The 21,138-nt window shown below is 45.8% G+C and overlaps 1 protein-coding gene across 1 annotated transcript in view; it reads left to right on the top strand.

The window, feature by feature from the left end:
- The window catches only part of ARHGEF33 (Rho guanine nucleotide exchange factor 33), a 35,891-nt gene extending 27,768 nt beyond the window's left edge, over positions 1 to 8,123 (top strand). Inside the window, 4 exon segments of the mRNA XM_065401504.1 lie at positions 1,421 to 1,569; positions 2,336 to 2,500; positions 5,001 to 5,766; positions 7,986 to 8,123. Of these exon segments, the coding sequence (XP_065257576.1) occupies positions 1,421 to 1,569; positions 2,336 to 2,500; positions 5,001 to 5,766; positions 7,986 to 8,123 (1,218 nt within the window).
- The last annotated feature ends 13,015 nt before the right edge of the window (positions 8,124 to 21,138 follow it).

The raw sequence follows: 21,138 nt of genomic DNA, 5'->3' as shown, positions 1-21,138 counted from the left end.
TGCCGGGAACTACTAGCCAACCATGTACAGCTGAGTCCACTCCTTTACTGAGTAGCCAGCATGGTCTCTAGCCACAAAGGTGGTGGCTTACTAGTGTGAGAGGCAGCGTGGCCAAGTGGGACTGGCATGGAAGTGAAGGGCTCCTGTTGTCCAGGTCCGGCTCCGACACTGGCCCACACCTTGCCCATGGCTGGGTCACGGCTTGATCCCTCTAGCTGAGTTTCCCAATTTGCAAACAGTGCTAATCCGTCCCTGTGGAGTGGTGATGCTCTGGCTAGGACTCAGTGCTTTTACAGGGGTGTTCGAGAGATGAGGAGGACATGGAGAGACTGGGGGGGGGGGTAAGAATGTAACCTGGGGTGTGGCTGTGAGAGTCAATGCGAGGGAAGCGGAACCATGAAGGAAGGAGCAGAGAGAGAATGCAAACAGGATGGGAGCAGCCTGCAGAGGGCTAGACCTGGGAGGAGACAGGGAGGTGGTAAAGGAACGGCACAAGAGGCTACCGGAGGAAGACACACACACATTGTTTAGGTTGATGACCGCTATTGAGGGGACGGGTAACCCTTTCCTTGCTGGCATCCCGTTTCTCTGTAACAGGGGACATACAAAATCCTAGGGGGGCAGGGCTAGCAGCGCCCAAACAAGAATGACCCCCGGACAAGTGCGGCACAAACAGCTGGCTCTTGCAGCAAGGAAATTGGTTTGTTGGGGATGAAAAGCATCTTCTTGCTGACACTCCTCTAAATCCTCAGGCTAGCACTGTGCAGACTGGGGCAATTACAGCCAGGGTGGTGTGAGAACTGGGTCTTGGGCCTATCCCAAAAGGAAAGGCTGGCTCTGGCTTCACTGAAACAGTTCAGACCCCAAGGGAGAAAGGCAGCAGCAGTGCTATAAAGGCCCAGGGAGCCTGGTGTATTTGTATGATGGTCACCCCACTGTCCAAATGCCTACAACCCCCATCTCAAAGAGTTCACACAATGCATTTTCAGAGCCTCATGCAGTTGGTTGATTCTTAGTACTAACCCAAAGTAACATTAGCTCCTTTGCATGAAAAGAGCGAGGACATAGTCCAAACGGTCTGCTGTGGTGATCAATCCACCGGGAATCTAGTGAAGACCCGCTAAATCGACCACAGATCACTCTCCCGTCGACTCCGGTACTCCACCGGAACGAGAAGCGTAAGGTAAGTCGACGGGAGAGTTTCTCCTGTCGACCCAGTGTGGTGTAGACACCACAATAAATCGACCTAAGGTATGTTGACTCCTGATACATTATTCACATAGCTGGAGTTGCGTAACTTAGGTCGACTTAATCCCGTGGTGTAGACCTGCCCTTAGTACTAACCCAAAGTCACGTTAGCGCCTTTGCACGAGAAGAGCGAGGACATCGTCCAAACAGTCTGCTTCCCTTTGCGCCCCAGAATGTCCTGAAGTACACCGAGCAAGAGCACCCCGATTACTACCTGCTCCTGGTGTGTGTGCAGCGCTTCCGCATTTTCGTCTCGCACTACAGCCTGCTATTACAGTGCAATGAAGACCTGCTCATACAGAAACGGAAAAAGCTGAAGAAGTAAGTCTGGCACAAGATATGGCCCTGTACTCTCAGGGAGAAATGATGGAGCAGGTGGAAACAAAGGGCCAGATTCTCAGTTGGTGTCCATGGGCCCACTGCTCCAGTGCGGTCAAATGGTCACATTTCCACCAGCTGAGGATCTGGCTCCTGTTAGATCAGAACATTTGTCGTCAAATTTTTTGGATCAGATTTGGAGCAGCCACTTCCTGATGGTTCAGAGAAAGAAAAGAAGTTCCTTTTATTTGTTCTAAATGTACCAGCCATTAATTTAAACAAATGACTCCTTGGTTTCATAGGCCTGGTCCACCCTAGAAAAATTACCTGTTGCTGACAGCAGGTGATAGACATGGGTTCAGTTGCAAGCGTCCAGCAAATCAAGGTTAAGACGTGCTTTGAGCAGATTTTAGCCACCGCTTGCTGAAATAGCTTTGAATAGGCCCTGAAGACCTTACAGCCTAAATAGACAAGGCAGAATTATTGTCCCAGCAGAAGGGGAACTGAAGCACAGTGGGTTAAGTAAGTTGCTTGATGTCCTACAGGAAGTCTGAGGCTGAGCTGGGAATTAACCCTAGATCTCCCAAGTCCCACATAAGGGCCGTAACCACAAAAACATCACCCTTTCTCATAAATGAGGCTGTTACTGAAACGATGAGCAAACTTGCCATGTGCCTTAAAAACGAACACAGGTTGTGCTGCTTCCGCTGATCTCTTGCTCTGTTTCTGCCTGGTTCTGTTTATTGGTGATGAATTTCAATTCCCCTAGGTCGTCCCTGGTTAAGTTATACAAAGGTCTGGCTTCTCAGTGTGCCAGTGCCAGCCAGGAGGTTTCTCAGACACCCAGCACAACAGCCATCCGAGACAGCGGGATCCACTGCGAAGAGGTGATGCAGCCGTTCCCAGCAGCCCCCTCTTCCAGCACAACAGCCACGTAAGCCTATTATCAGGCCGGCATCGCTTCCCTCCCCACACAGCCCCAACAAGTTTCAGCAGCACCAATGTGCCACTAGAAATAGCCAAGCGTGTTGCTGCAGCATGGCCATTCGGGGGGGGGGGGGGGGGGGTTGCAGCAGGTTGGCTCCCCTGTGCAGGGTAATAAACCTCTCTATGCATTCTCAGGAGGAAGTACCTTCTGGGAGCAGGTTTGAGTGGTGGGGAATGCCTGGGGAAGGGAGGAGAACACGTCTCCTGGCGAACAGCTTGGAAATTCTTGGTGTAGGAGCAGAGGGACCGTAGTAGCCAATCAGAGTAGAGAGATTTGCATTACCCCAGTGTAGTTATCACAAAATAACTCAGTGACGATGCAAATTCCTGCACTCTGGTTGGCTACTAATGGCTGCCAGGCTGTCAAAAAGGATTAAAATATAGTACCACTGAGCAAGAGCAGGTTAATTAGGGAGCAGTGGTTCTAGGAGGTGCACGCAAATCAGTGGGGAAGCCCACCACTTTTCTGTACTGATCAGTGCTGGTTGGGAAATAGTAAGGTCTTTCTACAAGATCTGCTGTAGCTCCAACAGAAGAGTTTACTGGCTGAGGGTCTCTGGCTTGTTCTCTGCAGGAGGTGGGACTGGATGATCACAATGGTCCTGTCTTGGCCTTAAAAATCTATTAAATATTTGGTGTAAAAAACACTGAAATAGTTTTCATCCTGCAGGTTGGGACAAGGAACCATTTTTTTTTTTATTTATTTGAAGGTTTTTTTCAGATTTTTATATAGCATTTTCAGTTTTTGAATGAAAAATTTCTACCACCTCTCATTTTAATGCAGTTTTCGGGAAAGCTGGTCTGAGTTTCCAAGGCCAAAGATTCACTCTTTGAGACCCAAGAGGGTGAGCAGGGCTGCCGTGCTAACCTGTGCAGTCCAGATCCGCTAGGGGTTCATTCGGATAGATTTTCCCGAAGTGCGAGAATGCATTTTTCATTGTTGCAAAGCCAAAAATGGCATGAGAGAGTTTTGTGGAATTCCAGTAATCCACCATTGTGTGCTTATGGTGTTGTTTAAAAGCAAGTGATTGCTATGATCCTATGATACAGTGCATTGCAGTTACAACACAATTTGTCTGCCACTTGCTTTGCAGTTCACTTCCACTTGCTTTGCAGTTCAGCTGGTTGGGAATTTGGGGCTGAATGTTCACAAGTTTGGCTCCTAACTTCCACTGATGTTCATTTTATGAGCTAAAACCTAAGTTAAGAGCCTAACCCCTTTTTGAGCATTCAGCCCTTTTTGACTAATTTTTTTTCCCATTGGAAAATGCTGATTTGTCGGGTTTCGACACTTTTTTTGACTCATGTTTTTTGAAATTGTCCAAATGTATCATTTCAACATCTTCTCAAGGAGAAATCCCGGCGTTCCGGTTCAAAACAACGCCAATACATTTTTAATAGTTAAAACTGAAACAAAACATTTGGAAATGATTGAAACCAAATATTTTGACTGACACAACCCCCCTTTTATGTATGGACGTATGTATTTATTTATTGGGATTTTCTGTTTGCAAACATTTTTGTCCCAATTTTGGACTGGGAATTTTTTTTGAAATCTCAGTTTTTCTCGAGATGGGAAAAGCCGTCCGTACTCGGGTGGCTAGCCTGAGCTACTGCCTGTGTCGCCGTGGCCGCACTGCTATTTTTTGGTGCTGTCTCCAGCGACTTAGCGCATGGACATCGGTCCGAGTGGGGAATCACACTTCCCAGCTGCAGTGTAGATGGACCTCTAGTGAATACAGTGTCCCTAAGGTGCTAGCTACCCTAGGGGGTGCAGGGAGGGCTGGGGCCTTTCCCCATCCCTGCCTCCATACTGGCAGGAGATGCGACTGTGAGGCACCTTCTCCAAGAGAAGCGCACCCCTGAAACCCACAGGGGAAATCCCAACTTCCTCAGCTGGAATTCCCCTTCGGGGCCTCTGCCCAGCCCTCCAGCACACTAGGGGGCACCAGGGGCAGGGTCTTCCCGGACCCCTTGAAGGGAAAGAGAGGCAGAGTGAGGCATGGCCCCTGAGCTAGGGGAGAGTGACAACAGATTGAAGAAGAGTAGGAGCTTCCCCTCTGCTCTCAAGAGAAGGGACGGGGCTATCCTCCGACCCCCCAGCTCCGCCTTTCTTTAGCTTTGAGCGTGAGTGGATGAGCTGTCCGTGCACCCAGAGTTACAGCACAGGGACTGGAACGGCCCCAGCGCTCAGCAGGCAGGCAGGGTTTACAGGACTCTGGGTTCTAGTTGCACCGGGACACGCACGAGCAATAACCAGAGGGTTCCTCCCTCCTGCCAGTCCCGACCGGCTGCTTTCTGGCATTTGCTGCACCATACAGAATGCTTGCGACACCCTTATTAAATGGCACTAGAGTGACTAAGGTAGTGGCTGAGCCAGGCTTGCCAAATGCATGTACATCACAGTACTTTCTGTATTTCCTCCCCCTGCTTCCTTCCTTTTTAAGGCATTTGATGCCACAGATGAAGAAGAACCAGTCTGCAATGATGGAGAACATCCAGGCTGGGAAGCCATCGGACTGGGAAATGGAGGCTAGAAAACACGAAAGGCCAGAAAATATCCTTGCTTCATCTCAGTTCCCCGAGCAGGAGCTAAAGGCCATGTCCATCCCCTTGCAAGCGATCCCGGAGATGGAATATGAAACTCCCCCAGCCGATCCAATGGGAAATGCTGAGAGATCTGTCAGGACCTCAATGGAGCTGCTGCAGGATGCTAGAAGCTTTGCTCCAAACTATGAAGAGTTGGACTATGGGGGGGAAGTTTTCACCCTGCCAGGTCCCTACGAGGACGAGACCTTTCAAAACCTGGCTCTTTTCGAGAACTGCTCCCCGGCCTCCTCTGAATCCAGCCTAGATATTTGCTTTTTAAGGCCTGTTAGCTTTACAGTGGAGCCAGACAGGACAGAGCACGCGTCACAGCCGCTGCCTAAAAGCAGCAGTGCTTACAAGCAGGAGGCGTTTCACAGCAAAGGCAAGCAGCTGAGCAGGTCCCTGAAGGAGTTCCCCAGGAGCACGGAGGGCATGAGCACTAGACTCTACAGCACGCGGAGCAGCAGCAGTAGCCAGCTGCAGCACAAGCAGGAGAGAAGCCTGCAACCTCACCTGATCTCGGCATCATCTCGAAGCTCCCAAAGGAGCTACTTCCCCCCCCCGAGAGGGCTGGGGGAGAAACAGAGCTTTTTGGAAGTAAGGAGGCGAAAATAAAAAAGCAACGTTTTGCAGCAGGGTCAGAGAGAAACTTTTAAGGGAGAATTTTCCAAAATAGCTTCCAAATGTGCACATGCAAAGCCTTCCCCTGCACAGATACATCAGGTAGTGAGAAGCAGAAGGGCACAATTTGCACCCAAATACCAGGCTGCGAGGGGGCAAATGCAGGTTTGGTGAATGCAATTTTGTGGGTGCAGGTTCAGAGACTACTTTTGAAAATTTGGCCCTTCTTGTGTGTCTGACTTTTTTCTCCCACTGTCACTGAGCCCCTACGATCCATGCTTTTCTCAGCCCCCTGCAGCAAGCCCCTCGATGGAGGCAACAGGTTAACAATGGAGCACAGCCCTTTAAAATGAGGGCTCAGACCTGCTTGTGGTGGGTAAAAGAGGCAGGGCCAACAGCTCCTGCATTAAAGTAAGACAGATGCCGTTAGGGCCAGATCCGTAGCTGCTATAAGTCAATGTGGCTCCACCGAAGCCGATGGGCCCAGATCCCCAGCAGGTGTAAACCATTTCAGCACCACTGAAGTCAGCCCAATTGCAGCAGCTGAGGATCTGGCCCACAAGCCCTAGCCCAGCTGGCACCTGATCTAGGTCTCCTGAAGCAGGGCCCTGCTGTGGTAACCCCAGCTCTGTACAAGCTTATACGAAGGTGATGGCTTAGAACAGGACACAGCACTAACCCTAACACAGAGCCAGGTAAACTCAGACCTGGGGGACATATTTGGTAGCATTGTCACCTCTGAGAGGATCCTCCAGGGATGGGCCCTGTTGGCCTGTGTGCAGAGCTGGGGAATGCCCGGCAGGGGATGGGGAGGAGGGAACAAGGAAAGCCCCAGATACACTAAAGAGAGAGCGCAGGAGCACAGACAATGAAGATTAGAAAACAGCGAGGAGGACAGAGAAGCGACTGAGGCAGGGCCGAATGCCTGGGGAACAGCCTGCGCAGAGTTGTTAATAATTACCCCTAGCTCTTATCTAGCACTTTTCATCGGTAGATCTAAAAGTGCTTCACTCAAGGAGGGTGGGATCCTTGCCCCCATTTTACAGATGAGGAAACTGAGGCACAGGGAGGTGACGGGACTTGCCCAAGGTCACCCAGCAGGCCAGTGGCAGAGCTGGGAATAGACTCCAGGTGGCCAGTCCAGTGCTTCATCCGCTAGACCACACTGCTTAGTTAAGCAGGCATCAAAACTAGTGGAGGTCTCTGGGACACTGCCTGCCTGGCAATGAGCGGGGGGGGGGAGCAGAAATCAGCGCTTAACGCTTGAGTATAGAAGGAACTTGTCTAGGATAGCTATCGCGGAACAGCTCCCTGCTCGCATTCTGGAGAAGCTATAGCGCTTTAAACTCACACTCTTCCAGAATCACTTCCCCATGCAGCCCACCCATTAGAGGAAGGGGCCCTACAGCATCATTTCCTCAGCACCAGTGGGAGGAGTCCCTCACTGACACACTTACGTTACAGTCCATGTGTCAGTGACAGGTGACCTCATGCTGTGTCCTGCGGGTGCGCATACAGCGAGTGACAAAGCCAGCAGCACCATCCGCCCTCCCCCAGAGGCGCCCTCCGTCCAACACAGTGAGCATGCCCGATGCAGGATCCACTGGTCGAGGTGCCACTGCCCTGCACCGCTTTGCCCCATGGTTGGTGAAGGGATTCTGAATCCTTGCAGATGAAAAGCCGGAGCGTTGGTAACAGGGACATTGGTCAGCTCTCCGACGTGGCTTAAAACAGTCACTTTGTATAAGGGTTATTTTTACCCCCTCAATTATTCTTCCTTGGTTTCCCTGGCTTTACAGGCCCCACATTAACTGCTGTGCAGAGGCATCACTACTGCAGAAGTCTGAGCGATGGAGCAGTCTAACCCACACAGACAAATGCAGAGTGGAATAAGGTGCAAATTTTTAACCGTGAGGGTAATTAACTACTGGAACAACTTACCAAGGGCTGTGGTAGAGTCTCCCTCACTGGCAATTTTAAAATCAGATTGGATGCTTTGCTAATAGATATGCTGTAGTTCAAACAGGAATTAATGTAGGGAAGTTCTATGACCTGTATTATACAGGAGTTAAAACTAGATGAGCACAATAGTCCTTTCTGGCCTTGGAATCTATGAAACCAGACTCCTCAACATGACCTGGCTGTCAGGTTCCTCCGTTTCCTCCACTGCAGAGAGAAGGGTGAGGTTGTAAATGCTGGTTAAACCATCTTTTCCATTTTAGGAGCTACATGCAGAAGACAACACCAGGTTCTGCCAGAAGGATGACAACGAACAAACATCCTTCAGCGAGCACAACCCGCGGCAGGAACCCAAAGGGGGCTTCCGGAGCTCCTTCCGCAAGCTCTTCAAAAAGAAATGAGCAGCCCAGCAGGAGGTGGGCAGTGATCTAACTGCTACAGCTCTTCCCCTCAGCCCTGAGATAGCAGACAGAAAACAATCCAGGTCCATGGCCAACACAATAGAAAAGAGGAGGGAGGTTTCCATTGCTGACTAACAAAAGCATCTTGCTCTCCCTAAAACAGCGGCGGGGTGCACGGTGGATCGAAACGGAGATTGTTAGGGGTGGGGCAAATTGATTTGGTGACAATAGGAACCCACTGAGCCTTCACCCAAAACCTAAACTCAACTTTCCATCAACTCCCACCCTCAATCATTTTTCTCTGCCCTGCCACGTTCCTTTGAGGCCCAAAAGTGGAAGTGCACGTGGGAGAGGCTGCACTTGTAGGTTTTCAGACTGACTGGAAGCGGGAAGAACTTGGCTGAACAGGATTCCCAGCTTGATATTGCAGGGCTGAGAGGTTCTGATGAGCTTCGGATGGACCCTGGCTTTCTGAACTTCACCGTCTCTGGCAGCTCTGCTGTAACTTTCATTTTGCATGACTCCCTCCGATCGTTTCAATGCCGTAGGAACAGTTGCTCTTGCTGCCATGTTCTTATGATATATTATTTGTATTTTGGCAGCCCTTAGTGATCATGGCCCCATTATGCGAGGCACTTGGTCACATGTGCAGTTTACAGGTCCCCTTTTATTTTTTTGCTATAGAAAACTCAGCCTGGGGCCTGCATCTCACTGTGTCTGTACAGCACCTGGCACAATGGGGCCGTGATCTTGGTTGAGGCTTCCAATGCTACTATGGTGAACAATCGTGACTGTATGAAAGCTCCGTACCTTCCCTGGCCTATGCACTATCTTGTGAATTAACCTGGAATCAATTAGTTTCATGCATTACCAGTTACAAGTGTTTCCTGAGGTGTGAGGACTCTTTCCCCCCCACCCCCCATAACAAAGCCATGATTTCCCCCCCCCCCCGCGCATGCCATGGCAAACGCTTAGCCTCAGAAATGATAGCGACACAGAAAGTTACCTTATATCCTTTAGTTAAAACGAAAACCGGAACAGAAGGAAATCTGTGCCCTTCCGGAGTGCTCTACATACTGAGCTCTGGCAGCAAGAGCAGTTGTTTATGTAGGGCTGGAACGCTGGAGGCAGTTTGTTTATGGATTTGTGTTACTCTAGCGGCTCGGATGCCACCTGGGATTGGACCTCGTTGTGCTCGGCCCTGTACAGAGTAAGAGACAGCTCCCTGCCCCAACAAGCTTACAATCTAAACAGACAAGAGCAACACATGGCAAAGGAAAGATATAGAACATACAAGTAAAGCTCCCAAACCCCAGAACCATAAGGCTGCATGGATCTCTTGCAGTTTCCCTGGGTACTTACACTGGAGATGAGACTGATGAGTATATCGGAATCCTCCTATCAAAATTACAAATGGAGCCACGGACCTAAAAGGTGACCTGGCGCATTCCACTGCCACCTTGGGATTGGGCCCCACTGTATGGCTGGTGCATCTGAAATGTGACAAGGTTGAAATCTGGCTACAGAAAAAGAAAGGATGACCCCTCAGAGAGACAAACCTGTTGAGTTCTTCTCAGCTTTCCCTCTATTAGTACAATAATAGTTTTTATTTATTTGTAGTGCCATAGCACCTAGGAACCCTCGTCAGGGACCAGGATCCCACTGTGCTTGGGGCTGTACAAACACAGAACAAAGACACGGCGTGTCCCCCAAGAGTTTACAATCTAAGTATGAGAGAAGAATCAATAGATAGATACAGACAGAGGAGAACACGAACAGTGCAACAGTCCTGGTCAGCATGATCAGCAGTGGTATCTGCACACCAGCTGCCTAACGGAATCAAGTTGTTTGTAGACATTGAGGAGGACAATGAGGTAGCTTTGTGGCTGTCTATGGGGAGCTCCTCCCCAGTGCGAGAGGCAGCAGAGGAGAAAGCACTGAGGGGCTTGTTTGAAAATGCAACAAGTGGGCAATGGAGGCTGGCGTCATGGGCCGATCGGAGACGGGAGTCGACATTTCAATAGCAAATGAGAGATGAGAGGTAGGTGGGGATAAGCCTTGAAAGTGAAGACAAGTAGCTTGTGTGTGATGCACGAGAGAAGGGGGAGCCAATGAAGGGATGCAAAGAGAAGGGGGATGTGGTCAAAGTGACGGGCTAGGACACTGATCTTCGCAGCAGCATTCAGAGTGGATATGAACGGGACAAGATGACATTAGTCAAAGACAGAGGGAAGGATGTTGCATTAATGAAGATGTGAGAGGAGGAGAACTTGGATGAGTTCTAGCTGTGTGGATGGACACGAAAGGCTGTATCTTAAGAGATGTTGTGCAGCAGGAATCTGCAAGATTTAGACATAGCCTGGATGTGAGGATTTAGAGAGACACCCTATTGCAGGCCTGAGTAACAGGCAAGATGGTGGTGTTGTCCACAGTGATTGAGAAAGGAAGTAGGAAAGAGGGTTTTTGGGGGGAAATTAGGAGTTCTGTTTTAGCCAAGTTTAGCTTCAGCTGGTGGCTACACATCCGTGAGATGTCGTCAGAGAGACTGGACAGATTTTAGTTTGGACAGAAGGAGGCAGTCTAAAGGAGAGAGGTAGATCTGTGAGGCATTGGCATAGAGATGACAGTTGGTTGTGTGTTTGGATGAGATTATCCAGCAAAAGCTGTAGAGGGAGAAGAGAAGGGGGCCCAAGGACAGAGCCCTTTGGAACACAGGGCTGGATTAATGAGATTGGAGTGCAGGAGCTAATGTTTTTTGGAGGCCTCCCAGTATTAATGAGAGAAAAAAGTACCAGCTTATGACAATCAACAAGTCACGTATGATACTGAATAAACATGAAAAGAAAATCAAAAGACAATGACCAGGTTATATATTTCCTGGATAAACATAAAAACATAAAACATTGAGTCAAATGAAAATGTTGCTTGTTTAAACTGACATCTTGTGAGCTTTAAGAGCTGCAAATTCAGTTATTGTATCCTCAGATGACACTGTGCAAAGTAAATCCCATTCAATTGACATGATAGAAAGAGCATTAAGCTTCACTTCTACTGTAGTTGACCAAAGATTTTTTTTTTTGATTAAGGCAAGCTTAGAGAACAATTGCTCTGCTTCAGTTGGCAATGGCTGCAATCAAATACAGTCTCAACACAATGAAGATATTCAGGAAGACATTACTCAAAGCATGCAAAAATGTGATGATTCCAGTAGCACTCTTATCCTGCATGTCACAATATCTTATAAATGCTGAACAATAAAACATTTCAGCGAAAGGACCAGGCTCTAGATCATTCGGGTAAGTGTTGAGCAATGCCTGAGTGCATGTTTGCATCTCTTCTTCACTTTGTTCAAGAAAAATAAGGAAGCCAAATTTTGCAGATAGTTCAGCATAACGTTCACTCCTTTTTAGTTCCCAACTTAGTTTATTGAGGATAACAAAAACATTCAACTTCATATTTCCTTCTTTCTTGTAGTGTCACTTTCACCATCTGGAAATTTTTGTTTTACAGTACATTTGTATTCTGTAAGCCTTATCATCATGTCCAAATTTTTTGCTTGCGTCTCAAAAAGTGTCAAAACTGAGACTGTAACCTTGTGACAAACTCTTGCAAGGAAGTCAGCAAATGAACAGCAACAACAAGATCCAGACCTGGCTTTTGAAGCTTTACACTAGTTTTGTCAAAGCTTGCTAGTGTCACAGTCTATAAGATATTCATAACTGCAGTCAGCTCATTGCCTTGTACAACTATTGTGCCTCTCTTCCAGTTTTACCGTTTTCCTTGGCATTGTCTATTGTTTCTTTCAAACCATGTTGAATGCCTTCATAGTCTACTACAATGGTTTTACAAGATTCAGCACGACAGGACCATCTTGACTTCAAAACGGTTTTTAGGGCAAAGAGAGTTCTTTGCTCACACTCGATAACATTGTTGCACAGAAGCTGCCATTTCCTGGGTGATGCTGCATTAAAAAAATAGTTTTTGAACAAAACTGAAAAAGTTTATGGCTTTCATGCAAGAATCAATGCTGCAAGTTCCAACTAAGTTCAGAAAATGAGCTGTGCAGGGCACATACACAGCTAGTGGGCTTAGTTTTTGATCTGATCTTTTGATTTTGAAGACCATCATACATTCCGGACACGGTAAGAACATAAGAGCAGCCATACTGGGTCAGACCAAGGGTCCATCTAGCCCAGTGTCCTCCTGTCTTCCGCCAGCGGCCACCAGATGTTACTTGTGTTATCGGATGATTGACCTCTGCAGTTTTCAATAGCAATATTGTTTATGTCCAATAAAAACATCACTGTCTGGAGGAGCGACTCGACGGTGTGGCTTTTAATTGGTAGAAACCCAATGAAATGCTCATATGCAGCACCACGTGAGCAGTATTGTAAAAGGACAGATAACTGATTAACATGAGTGATGTCCGGACTTCAATGTATTGCCAAAGAGAAGTATTTCACCTGTTTGACTTCAGTGACAATGAATTCTAAAACCTTATGGGGGGAGGGATAGCTCAGTGGTTTGAGCATTGGCCTGCTAAACCCAGGATTGTGAGTTCAATCCTTGAGGGGGCCACTTAGGGATCTGGGGCAAAATCAGTACTTGGTCCTGCTAGTGAAAGCAGGGGGCTGGACTCGATGACCTTTCAAGGTCCCTTCCAGTTCTAGGAGATGGGATATCTCCATTAATTTATTTAATTTAATTTAATTTATTAGCTCAATGAACTCAACACAGATTGGTTTTGACAGCTAGGATGGGTGACCTTTCCCTTTGTTTCCATAGTGTTTCATGTGCTCACTTAGAAATGGGTCAGTTTTGGCGATGCTTCAAGAATACCTAGATCATTTCTGTTCTGAGGAGAGTTGGTAACTTCCTCCCTTTCTCTAAACACGAATCACGTTCAGCGAGAAGCTTAACTATCACAATACACCTTAAAACTTCTTTCCAGTAAGCAGTTTGTGTTAGAAGCAACTGTACCATTCCCTGTCAATCCAATGCTTGCCTTGTGAACATACTAGCCATTGTGATGTTCCACACTGTTTTCTTGAGAACAAAACCTCTCCTCTTGCTTCTTTCCATTTGGAAATGCCTGGGGTTGTCGGACAATTAAAAGAGTTTGCACGTGAAACAGAATAGTGCTCCTGTGGATTTACAATACCTCAACCAATGCCTCTGATAACACTAATTTTACACTGCATTGGTGCATTATACTTCATATGTTGGGAGGGGGTTCTACTGCTCACAATCCCCACCCATCTGACAGAGATCCTTCTGATCCCATCACTCCATGAATCTTACTCTTGCAAGTAACAGGAAGGATTGCTGAATGTCAAATTTCTGATTATCACGGGAATCACCATGTTGAAAAGAAAAAGTAGTTTCTCAGCTACCTGAGAAAAAGAATTTAAATTAATTGAAAGAAATAGGAAAGGAGAGAACTCTGCATCTTGCAACTATTGTAAGTGTGACACTGATGTTTCAGTTTGTGGAAAAGGTCCTGTAATACAAAATGTTGAAACTGCCAAACAGAAATCAAAACACAAAAGCTGTTACAAAAAGTCCAAACATTCCAAGTTTTTTCAAAAGTTTATGGCCCACTCTTGACAACAGAGTTACTTCAGCAGAACTCACCAAACATTTCATGTGGTCAAGCACCGCCACGCTTATCTAAGTGTGGATTGCACAGCAAACGTGACTAGAACTATTTTCAGTGAGTTCAAAATTGCTAAAAGAACTACATTTGTTATCTGATGGCCACTGATGCCTCCAGCAAAGGTTCCATGAAATGCTCCCCACTTGTTTTAAGGTATTTCCATTGTATTACTGGTATTAAATATTGTTTCTTAGATTTTTACAAAGATTGTCATGGAACTTCCTGAGCAATAGGATTGACGACTTTGAACTAAAATGATCGAGCAGGTCAGCACACAAGGAGACAATGTGTGTTAATTATTCTAAATGTGTTTTGCAAAACTGAAAGAGAGTAACAGGGACCTTCTTGCTGCCATGTGTTTAGTTCATGTCAACACAAGATTTGCAACGACCAAACGAAACGTTGCTGTAGAAAACCTAGTTTAAACGTTTACAGAGTTCAATAACTGGCAGAGCTTTGTGAATTAGCTGAGGTAGAACACAGTAAAAGTCTATGTTATGTTATGTAGTCACACCTTGGCTGTCCTTGTACCTGCTATTGACTGACTTGCAGTGTGTTAGAATGGGCTTGCAAGTTACTTTCTATCTTTGGGGGAAGATGAAAACCCTAAAGTAATCTGGGATAGTTTTGGAGACGAAGGAAGCAAGAATGAAATTGCTGAATTGTACTGTTTCTTCTTGAGTCAGGCTCTACAATAATTCGGACAATAGTGAAGCTCTGGAGTCAAACTCATTCACACTAACTTCATTCTTCGAACGGATGTCCACAAGAAACTAGAATGCAGTATAAATGACAAATTGTATGGTTACTTTCTGAACTCCAAACTGAAGAATCTCAATGATGAAAGTGAATGAAGGAATTGTGTGAAACAGATTTTCTGCTTTTTTAATCACTGAGCTCAAAACAGTTATGACCTCACTGAAAATAATGTGCACAAGAAACTGTCCGTCTTATCATTGGCAAAAGTTTTCTTTTGAAGAATTTACAGAAGCCGTTGAAGTCTGCAAAACTGATAGTTATCGACATGGATGAGTTATATGAAAAATTGTGTACAATCAAAGAAGTCATGTCATCTCCTAAATTTCAAGACTGGACAAGTGCTGATGAGAAATACCTCAAGATTTTCAAAATGACAAAGCCAAATAGATGTGGAAACTTAAAGAATTTGAATAAAATTGGTTCTTACATACTTTCCATTTCATGTAGCAATGCATACACTGAAAGGGTAGTTTTGTTAATGAATTCCACCTGGCAAGATGAGAGTAATTGACTGGACGTGAACCCAGTGAAAACCAAACGACAGAGTTACTGCAGTTTTGAAAATGCTGAGTTCAAAAACAAGTTTCCAGTATTCCTCAACAATAAGATGCTATTAGAGTCAGCCATGCAGGGAAAAAAATACAAGAAGTAGACAATTTAAGGTTCATGCAATGCTTTCTATGAAATTTTTTTAATTGAGGGTTTGTCCTCATTTTTAGCTGCAGTAAGAAGGACTTGGCCTCCTTTTTCAGTTCCCTGTGATGGCCACTCTGTGTGTAACACCCCAATGGCAATGTCACTGGGACCCGACACCCTTTTGTTTAGAGACTATGTGCCCAGCTGTGTAGGGAGTGCCTGGATGGGGAGGCCCCTTTAGCTGGGTGAATGGGTCGGGGGGAAGAACATTGCACAGCGGAGGAATATTGACCTAGGATTTTAAACTGCATCAGGGATGTAACATGGTGCAGTTACCAAGGGATCTGCTGCTTGTGCCTTTAGGTCTCCTGCATGCACAGGCCTTTCCCCTCCATTGTACTAAGCTGCTCTTACATCCCCTGAGAGCACCAAGAAGCAGGCACTGGCAGAAACCTGGGAAAGGAGGGAGCCCCCGGTAATCTCTCCTGGGGCAAGAGAGGGGGAGGTACACTCAGAATGGCAAAGCTGGCAGATGGGAGCAGCTGAGAGCAACCTGGGAAATGGGGATACTTGTTTCCCTGTAAAATACTCACTGTTTTTAGCTGCTGTTTTAGTGAGCTTGGAAATTAATAGAACTGGTGGCTGGTACGTTCCTGCTCCTGGATCACTCCTTGTCCAGTTTTGCAGTGTCCTTGGAAAGGTCACAGATTCCGCCTGATATCGGCTCCATGTCTGCAAAATGTAAACAACATGTGTGAAGGGTGCTCAGCCCTTGGCTTGCTCACCTGCGTCTCACAGGCTAATTTTTGCTTTGAAACAAGTACCCTCTAGCCTAGTTTCCTTTCTGTGACAAATAAACTTTGCTTTGAAATAACCCTAATGACTGGAAAGCACTGCTGGTTTTTTGCACTGACCGCTGGCTATGGGGCACGCTGCCCCAGCCAGAAGCAAACTGACATTAAGGAAGTCAGGAGCAAAAGGGAAGAAGAAGCCTGCACCCCTAGTCAGAGGGGATGGAGTTGCTGTCTCTTCTTTCTTGGAAAGAAGCTGCCCTGATGCAGTCTGGGCACAGGAGAGCCCAGCACCCACAGGGGCGGAGCGATGGTTGCATCCAATGATTCCCCTCCAGCAAAGTGTCTCTCAAACATTCACCCTACTGGGTTTCCCTTTCACAGTTCCCATGGCACTAGTGATTCAACACCACCTGTTTACCTGCAGGGGGCACCAGAAACCTGTAGCTACATGGCCGGGGGGGGGGGGGGGGGTCGGGTCATTTAATTTGGGGCATCAGCACACTGGCACTTAGAGGATGAGAGCTGGCTGGCTTTAAGAGAGACCCATCATCTGGCCTTGGGGAACCCAGCACATAGCGCTTCTTTTGGCGGCTGGCTTTGGTGAGAGTGGCTATAAAGGGGGGGGGTGAGTAGTATAGTCCCAGCGGCTATGGAAAACGAGTGTAATTTACAAGCTGAAGGAGTAGCAGGAAAAGGAATCAGCATAAGGCAACACACCCACTTCCTAGTCGAACACCGCCTGTTCTGGTCCTCCGTCCTTTCAGTGTGTAGGCTGCACGCGTTTAACGCACCCACTGATTGCTAAGGGTACGCAAGTGACATGACTTTGCCATTTACACCCATTTTGAGGTGTAACTGATCACACCATTTACATCACCACCTCATTTGGCCCAAAGACTTCCATGGGAGTCGCCGCTTAGTCCAGGCTGCCGTCATCTGCTTGAGGCTTGGAATGAGCACACACTAGTGCGTCTCGTTTTGTGATGGACACATCAGCGGAACCTCCGAGCTGTGCTTTGTAACCCATTCCGATCAACAGGGCCAGCGGTGGCTGTGCAGGGAGGACCGAGCCACTCTGATCCATGCATTCGTCACCCCCCAGGTTAGAACACCGCAGCACATGCTAGCTAAGGTTGAATGTACCCACTTCCTGGAAGCTACCACTAAATTATTACAAAGCCGGCCACTTAAAGAGCAATAAGGCCAGCATGAAGGTGCATCACATCAGCGCTCTCTAGCTTTCAGTGGCTGCCAGACTGACTTCAAAATCCTTGTCCTAATCTACAGGGCCAATAACAGGCGAGGACCTGGCTGTCTCATAGACACTGATTCATCCATGGATTGACCAAGGCCACTTTGCTTCTCAGGGATACTTCACACTTATGAGCCCCGGTTTCAGACAAGTCAGGTGCAGAGTCAAAGAGTTCTCAGCAGCAGATGCCTGGCTCACTTTACCAGAGGAGACCAGAGTGATCCCAAACTCAGCTCCTTGCCCAGTAATGGCATCTCCTCCCATGGAGACCTGGGAGAAGAGACAACTGTCTGGGAACATGGTGGGGAGGTCATGCGGCAGCTCATGGCTCCCTAGCGTTAGATTAACTAAAAAGCCAGGAATTAGCATAGCGATGCTACATCAACGCATTAGTCGATGGATGGGTTCCACATCATCAAAACCTGAACTGCAAACTCCTTCCCAAATCCCCAACACACCCAGGGCCCGTGACCCTTATTACTAAGGGGTAGCCAAGCACTCAGCCGACTGACATGTCCCAAATGATTGAAACATATAGATATTCAAGATTGGGACGGCTGAGTGGATTTACTATAGGATACCAAGCCACTTACCACTTAAAATCCAAACCAAGTCAGTCTGATTGAAAGCATATGACAGCTGTTCTGCGTCCTGTACATCTGAAGGGGTCAGGCCAGCTCTTCAGCGGACAGGAGTTCACATCCCAACTGGCACCCATGCCGGCGGTTTCACTGGAGACACAAAAGACTGAATGAACATGGAGTAGTTCGAGCTACAGGTCAGATTTCACTTAGTGCACTGCCACTGACTATACTATATGTTTGGTGGACAGTGGATTTTTAATTATTATTTGAAAGAAGCTTAAAGAGATTCTGCTTTACTTTCTCCCTCTTCTTTCAGACTTCAGTGACTGTTCTGTACACATTTTAGAAATCTTTTTTTAAATGTCTCTCTCTCTCTCTCTCACACACACACACACACACACACACAGGGTTCAGAGGAAGTTAGTGTCCCACCACTAACTGAAAGTGACTAGAATCTTCTCCCATGGGCAAGTGATTACAGAATTGCCCATTATGGATGAGGTTTGTTTTTTTGTTTGCTTGGTTTTGAATATTGTTGAGTTTTGGTCTCTCCCCCCCATCCCCCAACCCCCTGAATGTTTTTCGTGAATTGTTGTTATTCAGCAAGTTCTAATGGGTGTGTGTATGGGGGGTGTACACTTCCTTCCAAGCATATAGTTCTGGTTATTAGACAAAGGATATTATACAGAATTGACCAGTGATCCACTCTGATTTAGTTCAACATCGAGACAGATTTAGGCCCTCTCTCTATAAAATTATATAGGAATCCGTGCATTAAATTTCAACAGAGTGAATTTTTATCCGAGTTATCAGTACTTTAAAATCGGAAGTTAAAATGGAAAGCTGCAGAACGAGAGAAACGAAATATAATATCAGTCCTGCAATTGCTGCAGTTGTAAAATATTATAAATGCGTTCACTTTGTTTCTCCCACTAAGTGTATTTTGCATGCTTCTCCACTCCTCTGCAAAGCTTCCATCACAGGGCTATCATGTGCCCAGTTCTCAAATTACTGAAATGATTACATACAACTCTGCAGAAGACTGACAAATGTCCTTAATGTGACGCACAGCATTAATCTTTCACAAACACTGCGTCAGACTAGTGAGATGTTCATCCTATCTTACATATGCAAAAGTGTACACTTATGGGATATGTAAGGCATTTTTATTTTTAGAACATATCTTTTTAATGCCAAAAAATAACAGCCACTATTAATTTTCACTTTAAATGCAATCTGAATATCATTGCAGACAAAGCATACAAAGATCACCTACAGACATGGTTAGGTACACAGGTCATAAGACATGCCAGTTAAAGATTACTGCTTTATTCTTACATTTGGGTCGGACTGACATCGCTTTTTGACATTTAATCATTTTAGCAAATAACCATGCCATTAAACAAAGGCAAACGCACATATATACCACAACACACAAACTTATCAAAACTTAAAATTTGTACAATTTACTTTGACAAACAGAAACAGGCTTGTTCTCTAGTAAGCGAACCAAACAAATTTGTCCAAAAGAACCTCTCTGTCCACATAATTTACCTTGTTCTGAAAAAAATGACAGATGTTCTTAATAAAAAGGCACATTTGGCAGCTACTAAAACTGGCATGCATCTGGCACAGGACTCACCCCCCCCCCCTTTTCAACCTTTCAGTCACCTGGTGCACGACATCATGTTTGTTTGTTACAGAGTCGAATGCAACCTTATTCTTTGTTCACTTGATTTTGCAGCAATTGGCTACTTAATGCACTATTTTTCATTAAAGGCAAAAGAGAAATTTGCTCACAGTTGACAGAAAAATGCACTTTAAGGTATTTAAAAAATATGGAAAATAAGGCATGAAATTTACAAACCAAGTTACAAGTGCTTTTGGCTTTTATAAGTGTATGGGGCCACATGCTTCTTTCCTTAGCTAATACAGCTAACAGGACTGCAGCCCACACATCAAACATTGTTGAAATAGGGTGTTTAAAGAGAAAAATCTAAGAAGCTGCCCATTATTTTTTTTCTGCTTTAAAAATGCATTTTTCAGCAAGACCCTCCCTGTTAGCTGCAAAAGGTAGGAATTTTGAGAGGGAAACCAACGCGTTATTTTTACATACCACAGGCCAGTGCACTTAGATCACAGCAACTAAGTATTAAGGAACATTGTTACAAAGACAGACATTGATTAACAAGGGGGAGTTTTCCTGGTGCAGTCTCAATGCACGACCGCTACGAACATGGAAGGCTGCTTACGAGATTTGCTAGGCTAGGATAAGACAATACCAAGAGCAGAAAGAACTGGCATTCTATTGCCAGGCATTAGCTCTGCTACAGGGACTGCGGCAAAGCCGGTTCATTTAAACAGCCCTAGTGGTACAAAAGAAACACTTCCCTGAATACAGGAAAATAGAACCATCTTTCAAAAGGACACAAAGGGCCTGATCCACAGCCTGCTAAAGTCAATGGAAAGACTCCCATTGATTTCAGTAAGTTTTGGATAGGGTCCCAACTGAGTAAAAGTGATACTGGAGTTTACTGGTAAGAAAAGCCTGATTTAAGATTCTGTCTGCATAAAAGCAACAAACTATACAATAGACAATTATGATAAACAAAAGCTCGAGAGAGTAAAGGCATAACCGGATTTGTGTTGGGGGCACAGACCTCTCTCGTTTCTTTAAAAAAAAAAAAAAAACAATGGTTAAGCAAGAATTTAGAAACAATTGCAAGAGAGAACACGCAAAGTGGTTTCTAGTTTATGGGAGCATTCTCAATGATTTCATGGTATTGATTCTGAAGCAAAGAAAATTCTCTCCAAAGAGACACTGCAAAATCATGCCTGGGTTGTTGAGTGCCATGACAACAGTAATTCCTTGCCTGACAACCATGTGTTAAATAACTTTTCCTTGCACTTTATTATAAGTTTAACTTGAAATAAAGTTTTCAGCATCTGAAAAGCTAACATTTACAAACTACTAATGGAGAACTTTTCTTTTTAACACCCAGTTTTCACTTCTGGGGGGAAAAAAAGATTGGATTTCTCTTTCTCCTACACTGCTGCACTACACTCTAAATCAGAGAGACTTTAAACATTGCTCAAATATTGCACTTTCATGTCTCATTAATGGACTTCGTTTCTCCTATGCCCCCTCCCCACCCTCCACGCAAGCACCCAACAGCTGAAAACCAATACTCTGCACCAGTACAGTTCTGACTTGTGAGCAGGGTCAGACTTTTAATCTGGGCTCGGCAGTAATACAGAAATCCATTTAGCCAGTTGTTGGTTTAAGATGCTTCATCACGCCTTGCTATTATTCAAGATCATTTTATCAATAATC

The sequence above is a fragment of the Emys orbicularis genome, chromosome 3 (assembly GCF_028017835.1).
Source record: "Emys orbicularis isolate rEmyOrb1 chromosome 3, rEmyOrb1.hap1, whole genome shotgun sequence".
Classification (NCBI taxonomy): domain Eukaryota; kingdom Metazoa; phylum Chordata; order Testudines; family Emydidae; genus Emys; species Emys orbicularis.
Note: the sequence above shows the minus strand (reverse complement) of the source record. Positions and strands in the feature narration are given on the sequence as shown.